This window comes from Sebastes umbrosus, chromosome 5, assembly GCF_015220745.1.
Source record: "Sebastes umbrosus isolate fSebUmb1 chromosome 5, fSebUmb1.pri, whole genome shotgun sequence".
NCBI classification, from domain to species: Eukaryota; Metazoa; Chordata; class Actinopteri; order Perciformes; family Sebastidae; genus Sebastes; species Sebastes umbrosus.
The window spans coordinates 22859880-22880951 of record NC_051273.1 but is presented as its reverse complement, the minus strand read 5'-3'; the positions used below and the strand labels follow the sequence as shown (position 1 = coordinate 22880951).

The 21072-nt window shown below is 41.3% G+C and overlaps 3 protein-coding genes and 1 pseudogene across 3 annotated transcripts; all 4 read right to left on the bottom strand.

Annotated features, from left to right (window-relative positions):
• Positions 1-782: 782 nt before the first annotated feature.
• LOC119488498 lies at positions 783-3646 on the bottom strand (annotated as a pseudogene).
• Positions 3647-4664: 1018 nt separating this feature from the next.
• LOC119488516 (cytochrome P450 2J2-like) lies at positions 4665-9107 on the bottom strand. Its single transcript, XM_037770250.1, has 9 exons — positions 8916-9107; positions 8248-8413; positions 7985-8137; positions 7745-7905; positions 7387-7563; positions 6201-6339; positions 5672-5859; positions 5424-5565; positions 4665-5326 (listed from the first exon to the last, which is right to left on the bottom strand). The coding sequence occupies exons 1-9, from the start codon at positions 9105-9107 to the stop codon at positions 5151-5153; spliced, it is 1494 nt and encodes a 497-aa protein (XP_037626178.1). The 3' UTR covers positions 4665-5150.
• A 2155-nt stretch (positions 9108-11262) lies between these two features.
• On the bottom strand, positions 11263-20697 carry LOC119488497. Its single transcript, XM_037770221.1, has 20 exons — positions 20107-20697; positions 19444-19609; positions 19197-19349; positions 18957-19117; positions 18163-18339; positions 17931-18069; positions 17460-17647; positions 17059-17200; positions 16794-16960; positions 15973-16072; positions 15647-15891; positions 15304-15348; positions 13586-13751; positions 13339-13491; positions 13099-13259; positions 12742-12918; positions 12510-12648; positions 12247-12434; positions 12001-12142; positions 11263-11896 (listed from the first exon to the last, which is right to left on the bottom strand). Exons 1-20 carry the CDS (start codon positions 20296-20298, stop codon positions 11721-11723), a joined length of 3177 nt encoding a protein of 1058 aa, XP_037626149.1. The 5' UTR covers positions 20299-20697; the 3' UTR covers positions 11263-11720.
• Positions 12892-14535, bottom strand: LOC119488517 (cytochrome P450 2J6-like). Its single transcript, XM_037770252.1, has 4 exons — positions 14266-14535; positions 13586-13751; positions 13339-13491; positions 12892-13259 (listed from the first exon to the last, which is right to left on the bottom strand). The coding sequence occupies exons 1-4, from the start codon at positions 14455-14457 to the stop codon at positions 13090-13092; spliced, it is 681 nt and encodes a 226-aa protein (XP_037626180.1). The 5' UTR covers positions 14458-14535; the 3' UTR covers positions 12892-13089.
• Positions 20698-21072: the final 375 nt, after the last annotated feature.

Here is a 21072-nt window from a genome sequence, read left to right as displayed (position 1 = left end):
TAAATAGGTGGAGTACTCTCATAACATTTTACGTTTTACCATGAGTGCTAAGTTCATAAGGGATGGGTGTATATTTACCCCCTTTTAATCTATTTTTACAATGTGCAAAGGTTAGAATTTGTACATAAATAACTCTCCAAAGTTAGGCTAAATTCTGGAGAGGAAAAACTGGCATTGCGATTTTCACCGAATTCTGTGATTCTTTGATCTTACCTCAAGATATGGGAATTAAAATGGGTTCTATGGGTACCCACGAGTCTCCCCTTTACTGACATGCCCAGTTAATGGTAATCCCATGCAGTTTGAGGCAAAAACCAATCCGTTTTTTTGCATGCAGTATAAATATGTTATTCTTGCCTTTTCTAAAATGTTGTATTTCTGGTGTGTTCTTTATACTATGACAGTTTTCCTAAAATTACATAATATTGAATCAATATATGGAATTGTTTCCCCAGTATAATGATACTTATCGTATCGCCAGATTCTTGCCAATACACAGCCCTACTAATTATTCACAGTTAAATATAACCATAGATATAATAACAATACCAATAATAATGTTGATGATGAACAAACTATTAATAATTTACAAATTATTTACTAGTCACTTCCAATAGCTTGTAAATAAATCAGCAGCTATGAATATATGTTATGTTGTGTTTTGACTGAAGCCAGGTTTGTCACACAAATCAACAAATAATTTATTAGTCATTAACAAATCTGTTGATATGGTTTGATTTCAGTTCATTATTAACTAAGGGCTTATACATGACATAACTCAGATCATTAGTAAAAAGACAACGTAACCAATGCAGCTTGATTGTAGGTTTAAAGAACATAATTTTATGAAATATTTATACATTTTGTCAGTAATAACTACAAGGACAAAGGGAAAACGTCTTATAAACAGTGCCATTAATACAAGAATATTTTATGTAAAAGTTTCTTCATCACATAGAATTAAATGCACAGGCAAAGAGAATAGACAGGCCCTCAGTACATGAGGCAATGACACACAGTGAGAGGTTGAGACTAACTACAGCTTTTTCTGCTTAAGCGTCTTGCTTAGTCTTGTCTGTTACACATGGGTTCAATGAAAATTATTTTGTGAGATGTAACTTAATTCAACGAGCCTTGGCGTAAACCTTGAAGGGGTGTGGTACACGTGTAATTCCAGTTATTCCTTCTGTACTCAACTCTACTCCATCAGGAACGGAGAAAGAGAACTTCTGAAGTAAACCGACCAAAAACAGGAACAGCTCCATCTTGACGAGGCCTTCTCCGATACACATCCGTTTCCCTGAAGAGTACACAAACACATACGCAAGTGAAAGTGTAAGGATGAAACATATATTCTGGTTCAGGTTATGGTTAAGATTGAGGTGAATTTGGTTTACCTGCAGAGAAAGGCATGAGAGCTTCTCTCTTCACAAGCTTTCCCTTCATCTAGGAAGTGTCCAGGGTTGAAGGTGTCTGGAGTCTCCCATTCAGTCTTTTACCATTGCTATTGAACAGACCAGCTAAACACAAGCATGCAGAGGAAATAGGATTAATGTCTCAGGGCAACTAATTCCTGCATGAGACAAGACAAATAGAGAGATTTGTACACCTGTGTCTCCTGAGAAAACCCTGTCACCCATTGCAGTGTACGGTCGATCCACAAAGTTGTCACCCTGTGTCACTATGGCTTCCTTCATCATCTTGTACCCAGACACAACCACCATCTTGACAGTTCCGAGGCGGGCGCTGAACACATCCCCATAGACGTCAGCCAGCTGTGGACAATAAATCAAGGAACAAATCTCGATGAACTAGAACACATCATAGGGATTTTTTTGATTGTTCAATAGCAAAACCTACCAATTCCCAATGAGGAACAAATGGGCTTCTGGGTCAACCAAGAACAGAATTTCCATTTATATTTACAATTTGACCACCAGATATCAGTATCTGCCATTAGGTTCTATATAAGAATTAGTCATTTAAACACAAATGCACATTTCCTGAAGAGTGTGAACGATTTAAAGTTACATTCTCTAGGTGAATTAATAAAACCAATTGAAATAGCTTCCATTTTCTTTAGTACATTGGCAAGTTATACATGTTGTTATTGTCCACATACTCAACAATCCTGATAGCAACTGTGAATTGCCTTTAAATTCAATTACATTAATCAAACAAATCAAGTTTAAATGTGTTAGAATGTCTCAATAAAATTCACACTTAAAAATTAAAATATGCATGCATTAACTTTACCTTGGTAAAATAAATGTGTGGATGTTTCATGTCCACACTGAAGAAATTCCCCACAAGGGGAAGAGCCATCGGTCCTGGAGGGTAATTTGGAGGATTCCTGTTTTTGAGGAAGTCCGCTATTATGATAAAAATGAAAATAAACAGGAAAAGCCCCTTGAGGTCAAAACCAAGCAAAAAATCACAAAGCCACATTGTTAAAGATAGTTAATGCAGCAGCAGCAGGAGGACTGGCTCTGCTTTTCAAGACTCCATACTACACTACAAAATAATAACATTAAAGGAAACCTGACTTAAAAAAAACAAATCAGTAATTCAGACTGCGCAGAAGTCCTTGTGACAGTGGACTTATATAACCAAATCAAGACACACCTACTTTTTCCTTGGCAAACAAATCAGTAATTCGGAGTCTGTGCGGAAGTCCTTTTGACAGTGGACTTACATAACCAAATATAAACACAGCTGCCTTTCCCTTGGCAAACAAGATCTTAGTCATAGTGCTAATGATGAAACCTAAAGTAATAATAATAAAGTATTATTATGCCTGAATATGATGGCAATAACTCATGAGCAACAACATCAACTCAAAGTGCAGTGGGTATAAATGGTATCTAACTGATCCATTGTGCAGTTGCATGTAAATGAGTCTGTACCAGCCAGGAACAGATCCAGACAACACAGAACCAGATTGCCATAGTCAAAACCCAATTCACTGTTTCTGTTGTGCCTTCATGCACAGACCTTACAAACATGCATTCAGTTCACAAAGATGTTTTTGGTACATATTGATAGGCTTAGCCAACACAGTGAACACCATACTTTCTCGTCTATTAGGATGGTGTCAGTGTAATCTCGTGGGTTGCTGGGATCCAGAACCAACTTGTGCCTATATTTGTAACTACTGAAGATTCCATCGGGAAACCCCAGTAGGCGTTTCATTAGTGCTGGGTATTTAAAACCCCATGTTTCTGCCGGGAATTGGACTATTACACATCATACCTAGCAATGGCAGTAATTGAATGAACCACTTTCACCTGGTCTGTACAGGCAAGATCGGGTCGATCCTCACTGAACTGACTACGGACTGTTGGTGGTTGTTTTGTTTTGTGGACATGTGTGTCTGTGGTGGGATGATTAGGGTTCTGGCCCCTAATCATCCCACCACCCAGCTTATTATTAAGTACTATAACACCCCTGTTTGGACCCAGCATTCACGATGGTGGCAGAGACAATGAACTCAGTCACATGATCCTTGAGTCCTTAACTCCACTCGTGGACTCACAGTAACTATGGCTACTGTAACGCATGACCCATTCACACCTACCTGTGAAAATGCATCCAGGGCCAAACCAGAGAGTTTCCTTTGTCTCTTTCTCTTTCCTTTCTTGTCCATCTTTACTGCAGAAGGCAGGAGAAGCTGCTCTCCTCAACTCCTGAGCTCGAAGCTATGGCCTGCTCAACAGCTATAGTCTTGAAGAACTTCTTTAAGGCAGAAGACGCAAGTGCCTGCCTTTTTAAGATCCTGCTTAGATGAGTTTGCGCTGCTAACCCAGAGTAAACAAGTTTAGTGACAGGGACTACAACGAAATCTGCCAGCTAACTTCATAAGCAACAGGAACAAAGCTAGTTAGCGCCAAGCTGCCAGCTCTGCAGAAACAAAGGACTAAAGTGTTAACACAGCCGCCTCCTGCATCCAGGAGGGTGTTTTTGCTGAACATTGAAGAATATATTCGATCCTGAAGGGCAGACAGGCTGTTAGGAAATATCAAGGTCTGTCACCTCTAAAATGACCTTCCAGCCGCCAGACTCCACCTGCACCACCCCAAATGTATTTACTTTTTGAGCCATTTACCCTCAAAATCAGCAGATGACATGAAAAATGCTGGGGCATTATTTTCAAATGCATTACCACCACGTGTCTACTTGGACCTGCTAGCTAGCATGGACACAGACTCATTCCATATGGCCCTACGTCTCTTCATCTCACGGCGAGGAAAGCCATCTGAAATAATAAGTTATCAGGGCACAAACTTTAGATGTGGAAACAGGGAACTACAGGAGGCCTTTTTGGCCCTGGAACCATCTTTGCAAGAAAATCTGAGTGAACAGAGCATCCCTTTCCATTTCAATCCCCTACAGATTTGATCCGTGAAAACTGCTCTCCAGGTGGTCTGGAAGCCCTACGGCTATGTATCGTCTTACATTGCAATGGATGCCATCATTTTAAATATTCTTCTCATGGGACGACAGGATGCCTCTATCCCTCTAGCGGTTTATGGCCAAAGGGACATTCTGGGTAGACATAAATGGCGGCATAGTAAACTGTATAACAAACTATTGATAATTTTAAAATGATTTGTTAGTTACTTCCAATGGCTTGTAAATGAGTCACTAGCCACGAGTATGTTATGTTGTGTTTTTACGGAAGACTTCAACCAGGTTTGTGAAACAAATCATCAAATCATTTATTAATCATTAACAATGTATTTGAATAGTTTAACGACTTCAGTTTATTGTTAAGTGATGGCTCATACATGACATAACTGATTATCATTAGTGTAAGAAACGTATTACAATACAGCTTGATTGTAAAGAGTGTTTAAAGAACCTAAGTTTATGAAATATTTATACATTTTGACATTAACAATAAGGACAAAGGGAAATGTCTTATACACACTGCCATTAATGCAATCATATTTGTATGTAAAATCAGCATTGTCACATATAATTAAATGTACAGACAGAGAAAATAAACAGTCCCTCAGTAGATGAGGCAATGATACAACAGAAGGTTGAGATCAAAAAGTAACTACAGCTTTTTCTCCTAAAGCATTTGCTTAGTCTTGTCTGTTACATATTGTTTAGATGAAAAATGATTCAATGAGATGTTGTGTAATTCAGCGAGCCTTGGCGTAAACCTTGAAGGGGTGCGGTATACGTGTAATTCCAGTGATTCCTTCTGTACTCAACTCTACTCCATCAGGAACGGAGAAAGAGAACTTCTGTAGTAAACCGACCAAAAACAGGAACAGCTCCATCTTGGCGAGGCCTTCTCCGATACACATCCGTTTCCCTGAAGAGTCCGCAAACGCATACGCAAGTGAAAGTGTAAGGATAAAACATATATTCTGGTTCAGGTTATGGTAAAGATTGAGTTGAATGGGGTTTACCTGCAGAGAAAGGCATGAGAGCTTCTCTCTTCACAAACTTTCCCTCATCATCTAGGAAGTGTCCAGGGTTGAAGGTGTCTGGAGTCTCCCATTCAGTCTTGTCGAACAGCACAGAGGTTAGGTTGGGCAACAAGGCCGTACCCTAAAAAACAAGATCCATAGGTTAACACCATGCAATTCTGCAACAACACATTTTTCGGTCCTCAAAATTCCTTTTAAGACTTAAAATGACTGTGTGCTAAATGCACCTTGGGTATGAAGTAACTTCCCAGTGTTGTATCCTTGGCGGCCATTCTGAGTCCATTCAGAGGAATAATGTTCCCCATCCTCTGGATCTCGTGGATGACAGCATTGGTGAAGGGCAGGTTGGGTCTGTCTGCCATAATGGGCAGTCGGGTCTGTCCAATCACTCTGTCTATCTCTGCCTGAACTTTGTCTAGAAAGCAAGAAAATTGAAGGAATTAAGCTTGTAGCAACAGGGTGAGAAAACCTTGATATGTTAATTGTTGACATTCCCATCAGCCTCAACTGTACTTTATGCGTAGTGCTAATTAGCAAATACTAGCATTCTAACATGCTAAACTGAGATGGTGAACATCAGCATGTTGGCATCGTCATTGTGAGAAATGTTAGCATCCTGACATTAGCATTTAGCTCAAAGCACCGCTGTATTTATGTACAGCCTCGCAGAGCGGTTAATATGGCTGAAAACTCTTTTATTCCTGTTTCCTTGCTGCTTTACAGTTAGTTCAGTGTACGGCCTAACATGTCACCTACCCTGGATATCAGGGTTTTTGATGAGGAAAACCAAAGCCCACAGCAAAGTGGCGGTGGTTGTCTCCGTTCCAGCAGTGAACATATCCACAGAGCACATAGCCAGATTGGTCTCAGTGAAGCCCAGATCAGACTCCTTGTGCTATTCAGAAATGCAGAGAAGATACAGCAGTGAGTGGCTATATTTTCATACCCCCACACCAGGACCCTTTAGTGTACCACATGTTCATGCACACGCACGTATGTGTATATGCTAATATGCTAATATGCACGCGCCATAGGCGTGTTTATCAGAATGATAACTTGGTGCACGGTGCGCACCTGTGACGCAGTTGAGCAAGGGTTGGGATCAGAGAGAAGGCTTTATTACAGGTGGGTGCATTAGAGGCTGTGACAATCATGGCTTATCACATTCACTACTTTCACCCCCTTTATCTCAGGGCTATCCTCTTCATCACACACTTACAGTTTGGGAATCCCGTAGAGAGTTTTCTACTGAGGGAATTTATTGTTGTCCCGAACTTGGTACAGACATTATTTTTTAACTTATTTTTTAAAACAAACTATCTTTATCACATCATGTTGCTCACCACAGCCACACATCTACCTGTAGGCTATTCTAATAAAAAATGTGGAGCTCAGACGATACTCTGGCATGAATGGAGACACCAGGTGAAAGACTGACAGGAATGGAGGGAGTTATGAGCGGAGCGAGAAGTTTTAAGTGATTCACAATTTTCACCTACATGCCTGTTAATGTGCAAAAGGAACTGTGCAGAATAATGAATCAAAACGACATGTTTGAAAGCACGCAAGCAAGTGTGCACATAAGCACGGGGGTTGCTTGACAGCGCTCAACAGCGCTGTGCTGTCTCTCTGTATATACACTTATCTTGTGCGCACAAATTAGTAAATTATGGCCTCAATATATAAGCTATATTTTTTTCTCTTCATGGCCACTCCCGGGCTCTGTAATAATGAGTGGAACAGAACATGAAAAACGTCTATGTGAGTATAATATTGTGTTATTTTGATTTTGGTGAAAGATAGGAACATTTTAGTGTTTTACAGATATTTGTCAGGACTCGGGACACTCAGCTTGAAACCGGGACGAACACCAACCTCTGTACTGTATGGTAGATTGACATGAAGGGCTACACAGTGTCGTACAGTGCAGTTGTTCACTTACATTCTCCATTTCAATGATGAAAGCGTCGATGTAGTCCCGGGGATCACTGTGGTCCAGGTCTTTCTTGTGGCTCTTTACCTCCTGACTGATGAAGTCTATGATGGTGTTGAATTTATCAAATATTTGGTTGTGGGGGCCTGGCAAGTGCTTCATCACTCCGGGGAATGACTCATACAGCTACTCGGAAGAAAACAGTGGTTAAGAGAAACTTTCATTCAATTCACCTTTCACCTTTTGTTATCAAATTTGACCACAGACTTGGGCCTCTCAGTTGGTTAAGGAGGATTGACTCCCACAGTCCCACCCAAAATGCTGTCTCTCTGACAATGATTGAACTAAATGGGTATTTCTGACTTACCATACCCCAAACTGAGCCCTGCAGCAGAAATATTTCCGAAATATACTTCAGCAGGATCTGGAAGTTGTGGTCGCTGTAGTCAAACCGCTTCCCCATCACAAGCTGGCAAATGATGTTGGACACAGCATTGTTGAAGAGACTTGCTGGGTTGAAAGGTTCACCTGGAGGAGAGGAGTGCGCTGTTTAGACAATGCTATACTCCTGAAGAGCTGCTGACTATGAGCTTATTTTGTGAACCACCTTTCTCCTTCTCCATCTCCTCCTGCAGATGTCGGATCTCCTCACAGATACTCTGCTCCATGGTACTTTTGCCCAGGCCGAAGGTACGTAAGGTAGACAAAGCAAAGCGTCGCTGTCTCTTCCATGTTTTACCATTGCTATTGAACAAACCAGCTAGACACAAACATGCAGAGGAAATGGGGTTAATGTCTCAGGGGAACTAATTCCTACATGAGACAAGCTAATTCCTGCATGGGACAAGACAAAGAAAGAGATTTGTACACCTGAGTCCCCTGAGTAAACCCTGTCGCTCATCGGACTGTACGGTCGATCCACAAAGTTGTCACCTTGTGTCACTATGGCTTCCTTCACCATCTTGTACCCAGACACAAACACTATCTTGAAACTTCCGAGTCGGACGCTGAACACATCCCCATAGACGTCAGCCAGCTGTGGACAATAAATCAAGGAACAAATCTCGATGAACTAGAACACATCATAGGGATTTTTTTGATTGTTCAATAGCAAAACCTACCAATGCATAATGAGGAACAAATGGGCTTCTAGGTCAACCAAGAACAGAATTTCCATTTATATTTACAATTTGACCACCAGATGTCAGTATCTGCCATTAGGTTCTATATAAGAATTAGTCATTTAAACACAAATGCACATTTCCTGAAGAGTGTGAACGATTTAAAGTTACATTCTCTAGGTGAATTAATAAAACCAATTGAAATAGCTTCCATTTTCTTTAGTACATTGGCAAGTTTAATAAGTTATTGTCCACATACTCCTGATGGCAATTACATTTTGCAATTTGTGAAAGATATTGAACTCTTTGTAAATTAAAAAAATAAAAAAATAAAACTAATCACGTTTAAAAGTTTTAAAATATCTCAATAAAATTCACACTGAAAAATGTTTTTTTTTAACATCCATTATACTTTACCTTGGTAAAATAAATATGTAGATGTTTCATGTCCACACTGAAGAAATTCCCCACAAGGGGAAGAGCCAACGGTCCTGGAGGATAATTTGGAGGAGTCCTGTTTTTGAGGAAATCTGCTATTATGATAAAAATGAAAATAAAAAGGAAAAGCCCCTTGACCTCAAAACCAAGCAAAAAATCATAAAGCCACATTGTTAAAAAGAGTTAAAGCAGGAGCAGCAGGAGGAATGGCTCGGCTTTTCAAGACTCCGCACTACACTACAAACTACTAACATTAAAGGAAACCTGACTTTAAAAAACAAATCAACAATTCGGACTCTGCGCAAAGGTCCTTATCACAGTGGACTTATATAATCAAACATAGACACACCTACTTTTCCCTTGGCAAACAAGATCTTAGTCTAGTATTTCAATATTATTATGCCTGAATATGATGGCAATAACTCATGAGCAACAACATCAACTGAAAGTACATTGGGTATAAATGGCATCTAACTGATTCATTGTGCAGTTGCATGTAAATGAGTCTCTACCAGCCAGGAACAGATCCAGACAACACAAAACCAGGTTGCCATAGTCAAAACCCAGTTCGCTGTTTCTGTTGTGCCTTCATGCACAGATACGGACAAACATGCATTCAGTTCAAAAAGATGTTTTTGGTACATATTGATAGGTTTAGCCAACACAGTGAACACCATACTTTCTCGTCTATTAGGATGGTGTCAGTGTAATCTCGTGGGTTGCTGGGATCCAGAACCAACTTGTGCCTATATTTGTAACTACTGAAGATTCCATCGGGAAACCCCAGCAGGCGTTTCATTAGTGCTGGGTATTTAAAACCCCATATTTCTGCCGGGAATTGGACTATTACACATCATACCTAGCAATGGCAGTAATTGAATGAACCACTTTCACCTGGTCTGTACAGGCAAGATCAGGTCGATCCTCACTGAACTGACTACGGACTGTTGGTGGTTGTTTTGTTTTGTGGACGTGTGTCTGTGGTGGAATGATTAGGGTTCTGGCCCCTAATCATCCCACCACCCAGCTTATTATTAAGTACTATAACACCCCTGTTTGGACCCAGCATTCATGATGGTGGCAGAGACAGTGAACTCAGCCACATGATCCTTGAGTCCTTAACTCCACTCGTGGACTCACAGTAACTATGGCTACTGTAACGCATGACCCATTCACACCTACCTGTGAAAATGCATCCAGGGCCAAACCAGAGAGTTTCCTTTGTCTCTTTCTCTTTCCTTTCTTGTCCATCTTTACTGCAGAAGGCAGGAGAAGCTGCTCTCCTCAACTCCTGAGCTCGAAGCTATGGCCTGCTCAACAGCTATAGCCGACAAGAACTTCTTTAAGGCAGAAGGCGCAAGTGCCTGCCTTTTTAAGATGCCTGCTTAGATGAGTTTGCGCTGCTAACCCAGAGTAAACAAGTTTAGTGACAGGGACTACAACGAAATCTGCCAGCTAACTTCATAAGCAACACGAACAAAGCTAGTTAGCGCCAAGCTGCCAGCTCTGCAGGGACAAAAGACTAGAGTGTTTACAAAGCCGCATTCAGGAGGTCGTTTTTGCTGAGCATTGAAGAATATACTCGATCCTTAAGGGCAGACAAGCTGTTAGGAAATATCAACGTCAGTGTCTGGAATGCAGAAAGTGGCATGGTAATCCTGTCACCTCTAAAAAGACCTTTCAGCCGCCAGACTCCACCTGCACCACCCCCTGTTTGTTGACTTTTTTGAGCCATTTACCCTCAAAATCAGCAGATGACATGAAAAATGCTGGGGCATTATTTTCAAATGTCTTACCACCACGTGTCTACTTGGACCTGCTAGCTAGCATGGACACAGACTCATTCCATATGGCCCTATGTTTTTTCATCTCACGGTGAGGAAAGCCATCTGAAATAATAAGTGATCAGGGCACAAACTTTAGATGAGGAAACAAGGAAATACAGGAGGCGTTTTTGCCCTGGAATCATCTTTGCAAGAAAATCTGTGTGAACAGAGCATCCCTTTCCATTTCAATCCCCTACAGATTTGATCCGTGAAAACTGCTCTCCAGGTGGTCTGGAAGCCCTATGGCTATGTATCGTCTTACATTGCAATGGATGCCATCATTTCAAATCTTCTACTCATGGGACGACAGGATGCCTCTATCCCTCTAGCGGTTTATGGCCAAAGGGACATTCTGGGTAGACATAAATGGCGGCATAGTAAACTGTATAACAAACTATTAATAATTTTAAAATGATTTGTTAGTTACTTCCAATGGCTTGTAAATGAGTCACTAGCCACGAGTATGTTATGTTGTGTTTTTACAGAAGACTTCAACCAGGTTTGTGAAACAAATCATCAAATCATTTATTAATCATAAACAATGTATTTGAATAGTTTAACGACTTCAGTTCATTGTTAAGTAATGGCTCATATATGACATAACTGATTATCATTAGTGTACGAAAACTTATTACAATACAGCTTGATTGTAAAGAGTGTTTAAAGAACCTAAGTTTATGAAATATTTATACATTTTGTCATTAACAACAAGGGCAAAGGGAAATGTCTTATACACACTGCCATTAATACAGGAATATTTGTATGTAAAAACAGCTTTGTCACATGAAATTAAATGTACAGGCTGAGAGAATAAACAGTCCCTCAGTACATGAGACAATGATACAACAGAAGGTTGAGATCGAAAAGTAACTACAGCTTTTTCTCCTAAAGCATTTGCTTAGTCTTGTCTGTTACACATTGTTTAGATGAAAAATGGTTCAATAAGATGTTGTATAATTCAGCGAGCCTTGGCGTAAACCTTGAAGGGGTGCGGTACACGTAAACCTCCAGTAACTCCTTCAGTACTCAACTCTACTCCATCAGGAACGGAGAAAGAGAACTTCTGTAGTAAACCGACCAAAAACAGGAACAGCTCCATCTTGGCGAGGCCTTCTCCGAGACACACTCGTTTCCCTGAAGAGTCCGCAAACGCATACACACATGAAGGGGTAAGAACTCAGGATAAAATGTATATTCTGGTTCAGATTATTTTTAAGATTGTGGTGAATGTGATTTACCTGCAGAGAAAGGCAGGAAAGCTTCTCTCTTCACAAACTTTCCCTCGGCATCTAGGAAGTGTTCAGGGTTGAAGGTGTCTGGAGTCTTCCATTCAGTCTTGTCGAACAGCACAGAGGTTAGGATGGGCATCAAGGATGTACCCTAAAAAACAAGATCCATAAGATAACATCAAGCAATTCTGCAGCAACACTGGCATTTTAGAGATGATCCTGTTAAGACTTAAAAAGATTGTATGCTAAATGCACCTTGGGTATGAAGTAACTTCCCAGTGTTGTATCCTTGGCGGCCATTCTGGGTCCATTCAGAGGAACAATGTTTCCCATTCTCTGGGTCTCGTGGATGACAGCATCAGTGTAGGGCAGGTTGGGTCTGTCTGCCATACTGGGCTGTCGGGTCTGTCCGATCACTCGGTTTATCTCTGCTTTGACATTGTCTAGAAAAACAGGAAAATTGAAAGAATTAATCCTAATGTACCTTTTTGGCTTTTAGGTCCAAGCATGTCACCTACCCTGGATATCAGGGTTTTTGATGAGGTAAACCAAAGCCCACAGCAAAGTGGTCGACGTTGTCTCCGTTCCAGCCAGGAACAGATCCAGAGAGCACAGAGCCACATTGGTCTCATTGAAGCCCAGATCAGACTCTTTGAGCTATTCAGAAATGCAGAGAAGATACAGTAGTGACTGGCTGGTGGATTGACAGGAAGGGCTACACAGTGTTGTACAGTGCAGTTATTCACTTACATTCTCCATTTCAATGATGAAAGCGTCAATGTAGTCCTTTGGATTGCTGTGATCCAGGTCCTTCTTGTGGCTTTTTACCTCCTGACTGATGAAGTTTAGGATGGCCTTGAATTGACTGAATATTTGGTTGTGGGGACCTGGTAAGTGCCTCATCAATCCGGGGAATGACTCATACAGCTACACAGAAGAAAACAGTAGATGAGAGAAACTTTCATTCACATCACCCTTCACCTTTTGTTATCAACTTTGACAACAGACTTGGGCCTCTCAGTTGGTTAAGAAGGATTGACTCCCAGAATTCCATGAAAATGCTGTCTCTCTGACGAGGATTGAACTAAATGAATATTACTAACTTACCAGACCCCAAATAGAGCCCTGCAGCCGAAAAAGTTCAGACAGATGCTTCAGCATGATCTTGAAGTTGTGGTCGCTGTAGTCAAACCGCTTCCCCATCACCAGCTGGCAAATGATGTTGGACACAGCATTGTTGAAGAGACTTGCTGGGTTGAAAGGTTCACCTGGAGGAGAGGAGTGCGCTGTTTAGACAATGCTATACTCCTGAAGAGCTGCTGACTATGAGCTTGTTTTGTGAACCACCTTTCTCCTTCTCTATCTCCTCCTGCAGATGTCGGATCTCCTCACAGATGCTCTGCTCCAAGGTGCTTTTGCCCAGGCCGAAGGTACGTAAGGTAGACAAAGCAAAGCGTCGCTGTCTCTTCCATGTTTCACCATTGCTTGTGAACAGACCAGCTAGACACAAGCATGTGGATTAAATAGGGTTAATGTCTCTGGGGAACTAATTCCTGCACAGCATGAGACAAGAAAAAGAGAAAGATTTGTGCACCTGAGTCTCCTGAGTAATTCCTGTACTGAGTTGCACTGTATGGTCGATCCACAAAGTTGTTGGCTTGTGTCACTATGGCTTCCTTCACCATCTTGTACCCAGACACAAACACCATCTTGTCACTGCCGAGGCGGACGCTGAACACATTCCCATAGACGTCAGCCAGCTGTGGACAATAAATCAAGAAACAAACGCTGGTGAACCAGAACACTCTACTGCATCATGTGAACTTTTCAAATGGTTTAAAAGCAAAACCTACCAATGCACGATGAGGAACAAATGGGCTACCAGCTGTACCAAGATCAGTATTTCCATTTATACTTACAATTTTACCACCAGATGTCAGCATCTGCCATTAGTTTCTATGTAAGATTAGTAATATAAACACAAATACTAATTTCCTGAACAGTGTGAGCAATTTAAAGTTACATTCTCTAGGTGAATTGATAAAAACAATTGAAAAGGCTTTCATTTTCTTTAGTACATTAGCAAGTTATACATGTCGTTATTATCCACATACTCCACTATCCTGATAGCAACTGCACAATAGTGTTTGTGAAAGATATTGAACTGACTTTAAATTCAATTAAATCAATCAAACAAATCAAGTTTAAATGTATTAGAATGTCTCAATAAAATTCACATGTAAAAATTAAAATATGCATGCCTTTAAACTTTACCTTGGTGAAATAAATGTGTGGCTGTTTACTGTCCACACTAAAGAAATTCCCCACAATGGGAAGAGCCAACGGTCCTGGAGGGTAATTTGGTGGATTCCTGTTTTTGAGGAAATCTGCTATTATGATAAAAATGAAAATAAACAGGAATAGCCCCTTAAGGTCAAAACCCAGCAAAAGATTATAAAGCCACATTGTTAAAGACAGTTAAACCAACAGCAGGAGGAAGATCTGAGACTTCATACTGTAATACAACCTTACTAACATTACAGGTCAGATGACTTAACAAACAAACCAGGAATTTGGACTTTGCACAAAGTCCTTCTGACACTGGACTTGCATAACCAGATACAGACACACCTGCTTTTCCCTTGGTAAACAAGATCTGTGTCCTTATACAAATGATGAAACTTAAAGTAATAATAATGAAGTATCATTCTGCCTGAACATAGTAATCTGATGGCAATAAATGATGATCATCAATCTCAGCTCAGAAATATGATAACACACATGTGCAGAACCTTGACTGTTTTTCAGTAACTTAGACTGAGATTGGATGTTCATAGTATAAATAGAATCCAGCCAACAATACGAAGTGCAGTGGGAATAAAATACCCCTTTCACACAGAGGGCTCAACCAGGGTTGAGCCAGTGTTGATTGTGTTTCTGAAAGGGTTAACCCGCGTTGACGAACTCGGCTTCAAGACCCAGGTCGAGAGGTGGGTCGGACTAGGGTCGATTTTAATGTGAACAGCATGCAGCAGGGTCATTAACAACCGGGGCGGGACAAATCAATTTGGTTGCAAATGGAGGCGCTCAGTCATGACGCAATTGCTACAGGTAGCTTGAACAAGCTGTGTGAGAGCAGTCCTAGTTCAAACACTATCAAGTAATTAGCAAACTTCATGAACTACAAACCCAATTTATTATATTTGGACTAGCTCTTACAATCTCCAACAGATGCATCATGCTCAGCTGAAAAACCTTAGTAGACGTACTATATGTAGCAAATCTTCACCACCTGCTTCGGCATTTGTTTACCAGCCCTTCATACTTGGCCCTCTTCCTCTTGAAGGCCTCCTCCATCTGGTATTCCAAAGGAGCAGTCAATTTCAGTAGGACCACTTGTCTTGTTGTTTCCGACACCAGGACCATGTCTGGCCTGTTTGGCTCTGCAATGATATCTTGGAATCTAAGTTGTCTCCCAAGGTCGACCTTCAGCTGCCAGTCCCATGTTGCAGCAAGGAGCACCCCTGGTGGAGTTGGTTGCGGCTGTGGCCTCATGTGCCCTCCACTTCCTCCCAGTCCTCACTTCAATACCCCTTGAGGAGACTTTGATGTTGTTGGAGTCTGTGTACATCTACACTTCCCTTGCCCCGATTACCATGAACTCCTCTGTCAGGCTACTGAAGGGGAGCTGCTGCTTGTTCTTGCTCCCACACTTGGCGATGCTGCTGCTGCTGCTCGTGGTGGGCCTAGCCACCTGAGCAGGAAGTGGCTTAACTTTCCTTCGAAGCCCTCGATGGTTCTTCAGTGGAACCTCATAGACCAGCAGCTGCAAGAGGAGTCGTGGCAGGATGCCATTCTGGTAGGCTTTGAATTTACCTGGCAGCTCTGACTTAGCTAACTCTGTCATGCGTCAGGCAATGTTACTGAGGAATCTTTTACTCTTGACACTGAGGAGTGAGATCGCCCTGTACTGTTCGATACTTGAGGTCTCCTGATTTGGAATCCAGACCCCCTTTGTGAATCTCCACTGCTGGGCGACCTCGCTTATCCTCCAGATGGCGTTGGTGGTTCTCCACAGTCGCTGCAAGAGTCAGGGGCACCTCTTGTAGACAACATATGGCTTAAGGTTGTTAGTAGAAAATTAGACAATGGTGAAAGTTGGTGCAATCTATGTGTAACGTTACGTATGTAATGCTATACGACATGCATTGCTGTCTACTGTCATTCCTGATACTATCACTAAATTCTTCACATAGTGGGTTTGAAGTGTTTGTGTGTCAAAGGCTAATTATTCACAGTTTAACGGATATAATAATACCAATAATAATAATAATAATAAACATTTTTTAATAAATTTACAATAAAACAAACAATAATTTTCAAATGATTTGCTAGTCACTTCCAATGGCTTGTAAGTCACCAGCAATGAATGTAGGTTATGTTATGTTTTTACCAAAGACTTATAATTATAAAAAATAATGTAGTAGTCTTGAACAAAAGTGTTGAAATGGTTTGTACAGGCTTGATTGTAATTTTAACGATCATATGTTTATGAAATATTTATACATTTTGTCAATATTTTACAAGGACAAACGGAAGTGTCTTATAAACAGTGCCATTAATTATGTAACTGCAGAATACAGACAGAGAGCATAAACAGGCCCTCAGTACATGATGCAATAATACAACAGTGAAAGGTTTAGATTGAAAACTACAGCTTTCTCATGAAGTGTTTTGCTTAGCCTTGTTACATATTGTTTACATGAAAATGGTTCATTGAGATGTTGTTTAATTCAGCGAGCCCTGGCGTAAACCTTGAAGGGGTGCGGTACACGTGTAGCTCCAGTAACACCTTCTGTACTCAACTCTACTCCATCAGGAACAGAAAAAGCAAACTTCTGTAGTAGACCGACTAAAAACAGGAACAGCTCCATCTTGGCGAGGCCTTCTCCGAGACACATCCGTTTCCCTGAAGAGTCCACAAACACAAATGAAGGGATAAGAGCTCAGGATAAAACATATATTCTGGTTCAGATTATGTTTAAGATTGTGGTGAATGTGGTTTACCTGCAGAGAAAGGCAGGAAAGCTTCTCTCTTCACAAACTTTCCCTCAGCATCTAGGAAGTGTCCAGGGTTGAAGGTGTCTGGAGTCTCCCATTCAGCCTTGTCGAACAGCACAGAGGTTAGGTTGGGCATCAAGGATGTACCCTAAAAAACAAGATCCATAAAATAGTCTGACCCAGCGGATTGCGATTGGTTTTAAAAAATACAAACAAGCCAGAGCGTTTTTCTTCCTGTACCAGAATGATAATGTGTGGAGCCAGACCTTTCTCTACCTCTAGCATAGCATTGTGGAGATGAGTCTGGATATGTGAGACTATACATAACTTTTCTGCAATTCCGATACAACTCTCACATTTTAGAGATAATGTTGGTAAGACTTAAATTAACTGTGTGCTAAATGCACCTTGGGTATGAAGTAACCGTCCAGTGTTGTATCGTTGGTGGCAATTCTGAGACCATTTAAGGGAACAATGTTTCCCATCCTCTGGATCTCGTGGATGACGGCATCAGTGTAGGGCAGGTTGGTTCTGTCAGCCATACTGGGCTGTCGGGTCTGTCCAATCACTCGGTCTATCTCTGCCTGGACCTTGTCTAGAAAAACAACAGAATTCAAGGAATTAAGCTTGTAGCAACAGGGTGAGAAAACCTTGATATGAGTGAAATTTGAATGCCTCAGTATGTTTATTTTTGTTACTAAGATGTTAAACATCAGTATGTAAGCATCGTCATTGTGAGGAATTTAGCATGCTGACATTTAGCTGTAAGCAGTACAAGTAAGTATAGCCACACAGAGGCATTAGCATTGCTGAAACTTCTTTTAGTCTTGTTTCCTTGCTGTTTCACAGCTCAGTGTAGGTCCAAGCATGTCACTTACCCTGGATATCAGGGTTTTTGATGAGGTAAACCAAAGCCCACAGCAAAGTGGTCGACGTTGTCTCCGTTCCAGCCAGGAACAGATCCAGAGAGCACAGAGCCAAATTGGTCTCATTGAAGCCCAGATCAGACTGTTTGTTCTATTCAGAAATGCAGAGAAGATACAGTAGTGAGTGTCAGGTAGATTGACAGGAAGGGCTACACAGTGTCGTACAGTGCAGTTGTTCACTTACATTCTCCATTTCAATGATGAAAGCGTCAATGTAGTCCCGGGGATCGTTGTGGTCCAGGTCCGTCTTGTGGCTCTTTACCTCCTGACTAATGAAGTCTAGGATGTCGTTGTAGTGGCTGAACATTTTGTTGTGGGGACCTGGCAAGTGCTTCATAACGCCGGGGAATGCCTCATACAGCTACTCAGAAGAAAACAGAAGATCCCCTTTCATCACCTTTTACATTTTTTACATCAAAGTTGACCACAGACTTGGGCCTCTCAGTCGGCTAAGGAGGAGTAACTCCCCCAATTCCCCAAATCCAATGGATGTGACATCATGTGCAGTTGCGAGTTCAGCTCTGCTACAGGGCTAACAGTGTGTAACCGTAGCTATGTTCGGTTAGAAATGGAGTCCGCTAACGTCAACAAATGACAAGTCCCCACCACAAGTCATACTCCTTCACAAACTCCACGGAAGCACAAAAACACAAAGTTATATATCTAGTGAAGCCTGTCTTACAAAACAGGAATTTGAACGACGTCAGGGGAAACCTATTGTTTTAAAGAAAGGAAGAGAAGTACGAAAGTGGATGAACCCGGTTAAAAGTGTAACCGCTCGTCACGGATGCTCTAGTAAGGCGAACACACCCCAAGGCAGGGATTATTACACTACACCTGGCATTCTATTGGTTGGGGAAATTTGAAAGGGTTATTGCACAAAAAATCCAAGAGTAGAGGAGAAACCTGAGACCAGATATATATCCGAACATATCTGAAGTACTAAACTAAAGAACCAAATGGATATTACTAACTTACCAGACCCCATACACTGCCCTCCAGCCGAATAGCTTCAGACAGATGCTTCAGCATGGTCTGGAAGTTGTGGTCGCCGTAGTCAAACCGCTTCCCCATCACCAGCTGGGAAATGATGTTGGACACAGCATTGTTGAAGAGGCCTGCTGTGTTGAAAGGTTCACCTGGAGAAGAGGGATCCACTGTTTAGACAATGCTATACTCCTGAAGAGCTGCTGATTATGAGCTTATTTTGTGAACCACCTTTCTCCTTCTCTATCTCCTCCTGCAGGTGTCGGATCTCCCCACAGATGCTCTGCTCCATGGTGCTTTTGCCCAGGCCGAAGGTACGTAAGGTAGACAAAGCAAAGCGTCGCTGTCTCTTCCATGTTTCACCATTGCTCATGAACAAACCACCTACACACAAGCATGTGGAGGAAATAGGGTTAATGTCTCAGGGGAACTAATTCCTGCACAGCATGAGACAAGAGAAAGAGAAAGATTTGTGCACCTGTGTCTCCTGAGTAAAACCTGTCGGCGATTGCACTGTATGGTCGGTCCACAAAGTTGTTGGCTTGTGTCATTATGGCTTCCTTCACCATCTTGTACCCAGACACAAACACCATCTTTTCTCTGCCAAGGCGGACGCTGAACACATTCCCATAGACGTCAGCCAGCTGTGGACAATAAATCAAGGAACAAACACTGTTGAACCACAATACTCTACTGCACAAATTTCAGATAGTTTAAAAGCAAAACCTACCAATGCACAATGAGGAATGAATGGGCTACCAGGTGTACCAAGATCAATATTTTCATTTATATTTACAATTTGAGCACCAGATTTCAGTATCTGTCATTAGTTTCTATATTAAAAAATAGTAATATAAACCCAAATACTCATTTCCTGAAGAGTGTGATCCATTTAAAGTTCCATTTTCTAGGTGAATTAATAAAATCAATTGGGCTTCCAGTTATATATAAGTTATTATTACATGTTATTATTGTCCACATACGCCACTATCCTGATAGGAATTGCACAATAGTGTTTGTGAAAGATCTTAAACTGACTTTAAATTCAATTAAATGAATCAAACTAATCAAGTTTAAATGCATTAGAATGTCTCAATAAAAACACACTTGAAAATTAAAATATGCATGCATTAAACTTTACCTTGGTGAAATAAATGTGTGGATGTTTATTGTCCACACTGAAGAAATTCCCCACAATGGGAAGAGCCAACGGTCCTGGAGGGTAATTTGGTGGATTCCTGTTTTTGAGGAAATCTGCTATTATGATAAAAATGAAAATAAACAGGAATAGCCCCCAGAGGTCAAAATCTGGCAAAAAATTATAAAGCCACATTGTTAAAGAGAGTTAAACCAGGAGCAGGAAGAAGGTCAGAGCTGTTGTGCTGATTTTCTTTCACCCGTGTGAAACACTGTAGTGCTGCACCCTACTGATATTACAGGACAGACAACATCCGTAACCAATAATTCAGAGTCTGCACAAAGGTGTGTTTGACCATTTACTGTGCTTACATAACAAGCTACAGACAGAGCTACTTTTAGTTGGCAAACAAGATCTGTCCTAGTGCAAATGATGAAAGTAATAATAATAAAATATTACTATGCCTGAACATAGTTCAATGACAGCAATAAGGTCCTGAGTTTGAACCCGGCTTGGGCAGCTCTGTGAGGAATTTGCATGTTCTCCCCGTGTAATGTGAGTTTTATCTAGGCTCTCCGGTTTCCTCATGCAGCAGGGTAAATAACAACCGGGGCGGGACTAATCCATTTGGTTGCAAATGGGGGAGTTCAGTCGTGACGCAATTGCCACAGGTAGCTTAAACAAAAGGTGCGACAGCAAGGAGCACCCCTGGTGGAGTTGGTTGCGGCTGTTACCTCATTTGCCCTCTACTTCCTCCCAGTCCTCACTTCAATACCCCTTGAGGAGACTTTGGCTGTATTCGAAACCGCATACTGCATACTACTGAGGAGCGCAGTATGCAGTATACAGTACATACTGCATACTGCGTTCCTCAGTAGTATGCAGTATGTGACAGTTAAAGTGATGTATTTAGCAGTATGCTAGACGAGGTTAAGCCTTTAAACCAGCTCTTAAAGCACAGGACAAAAA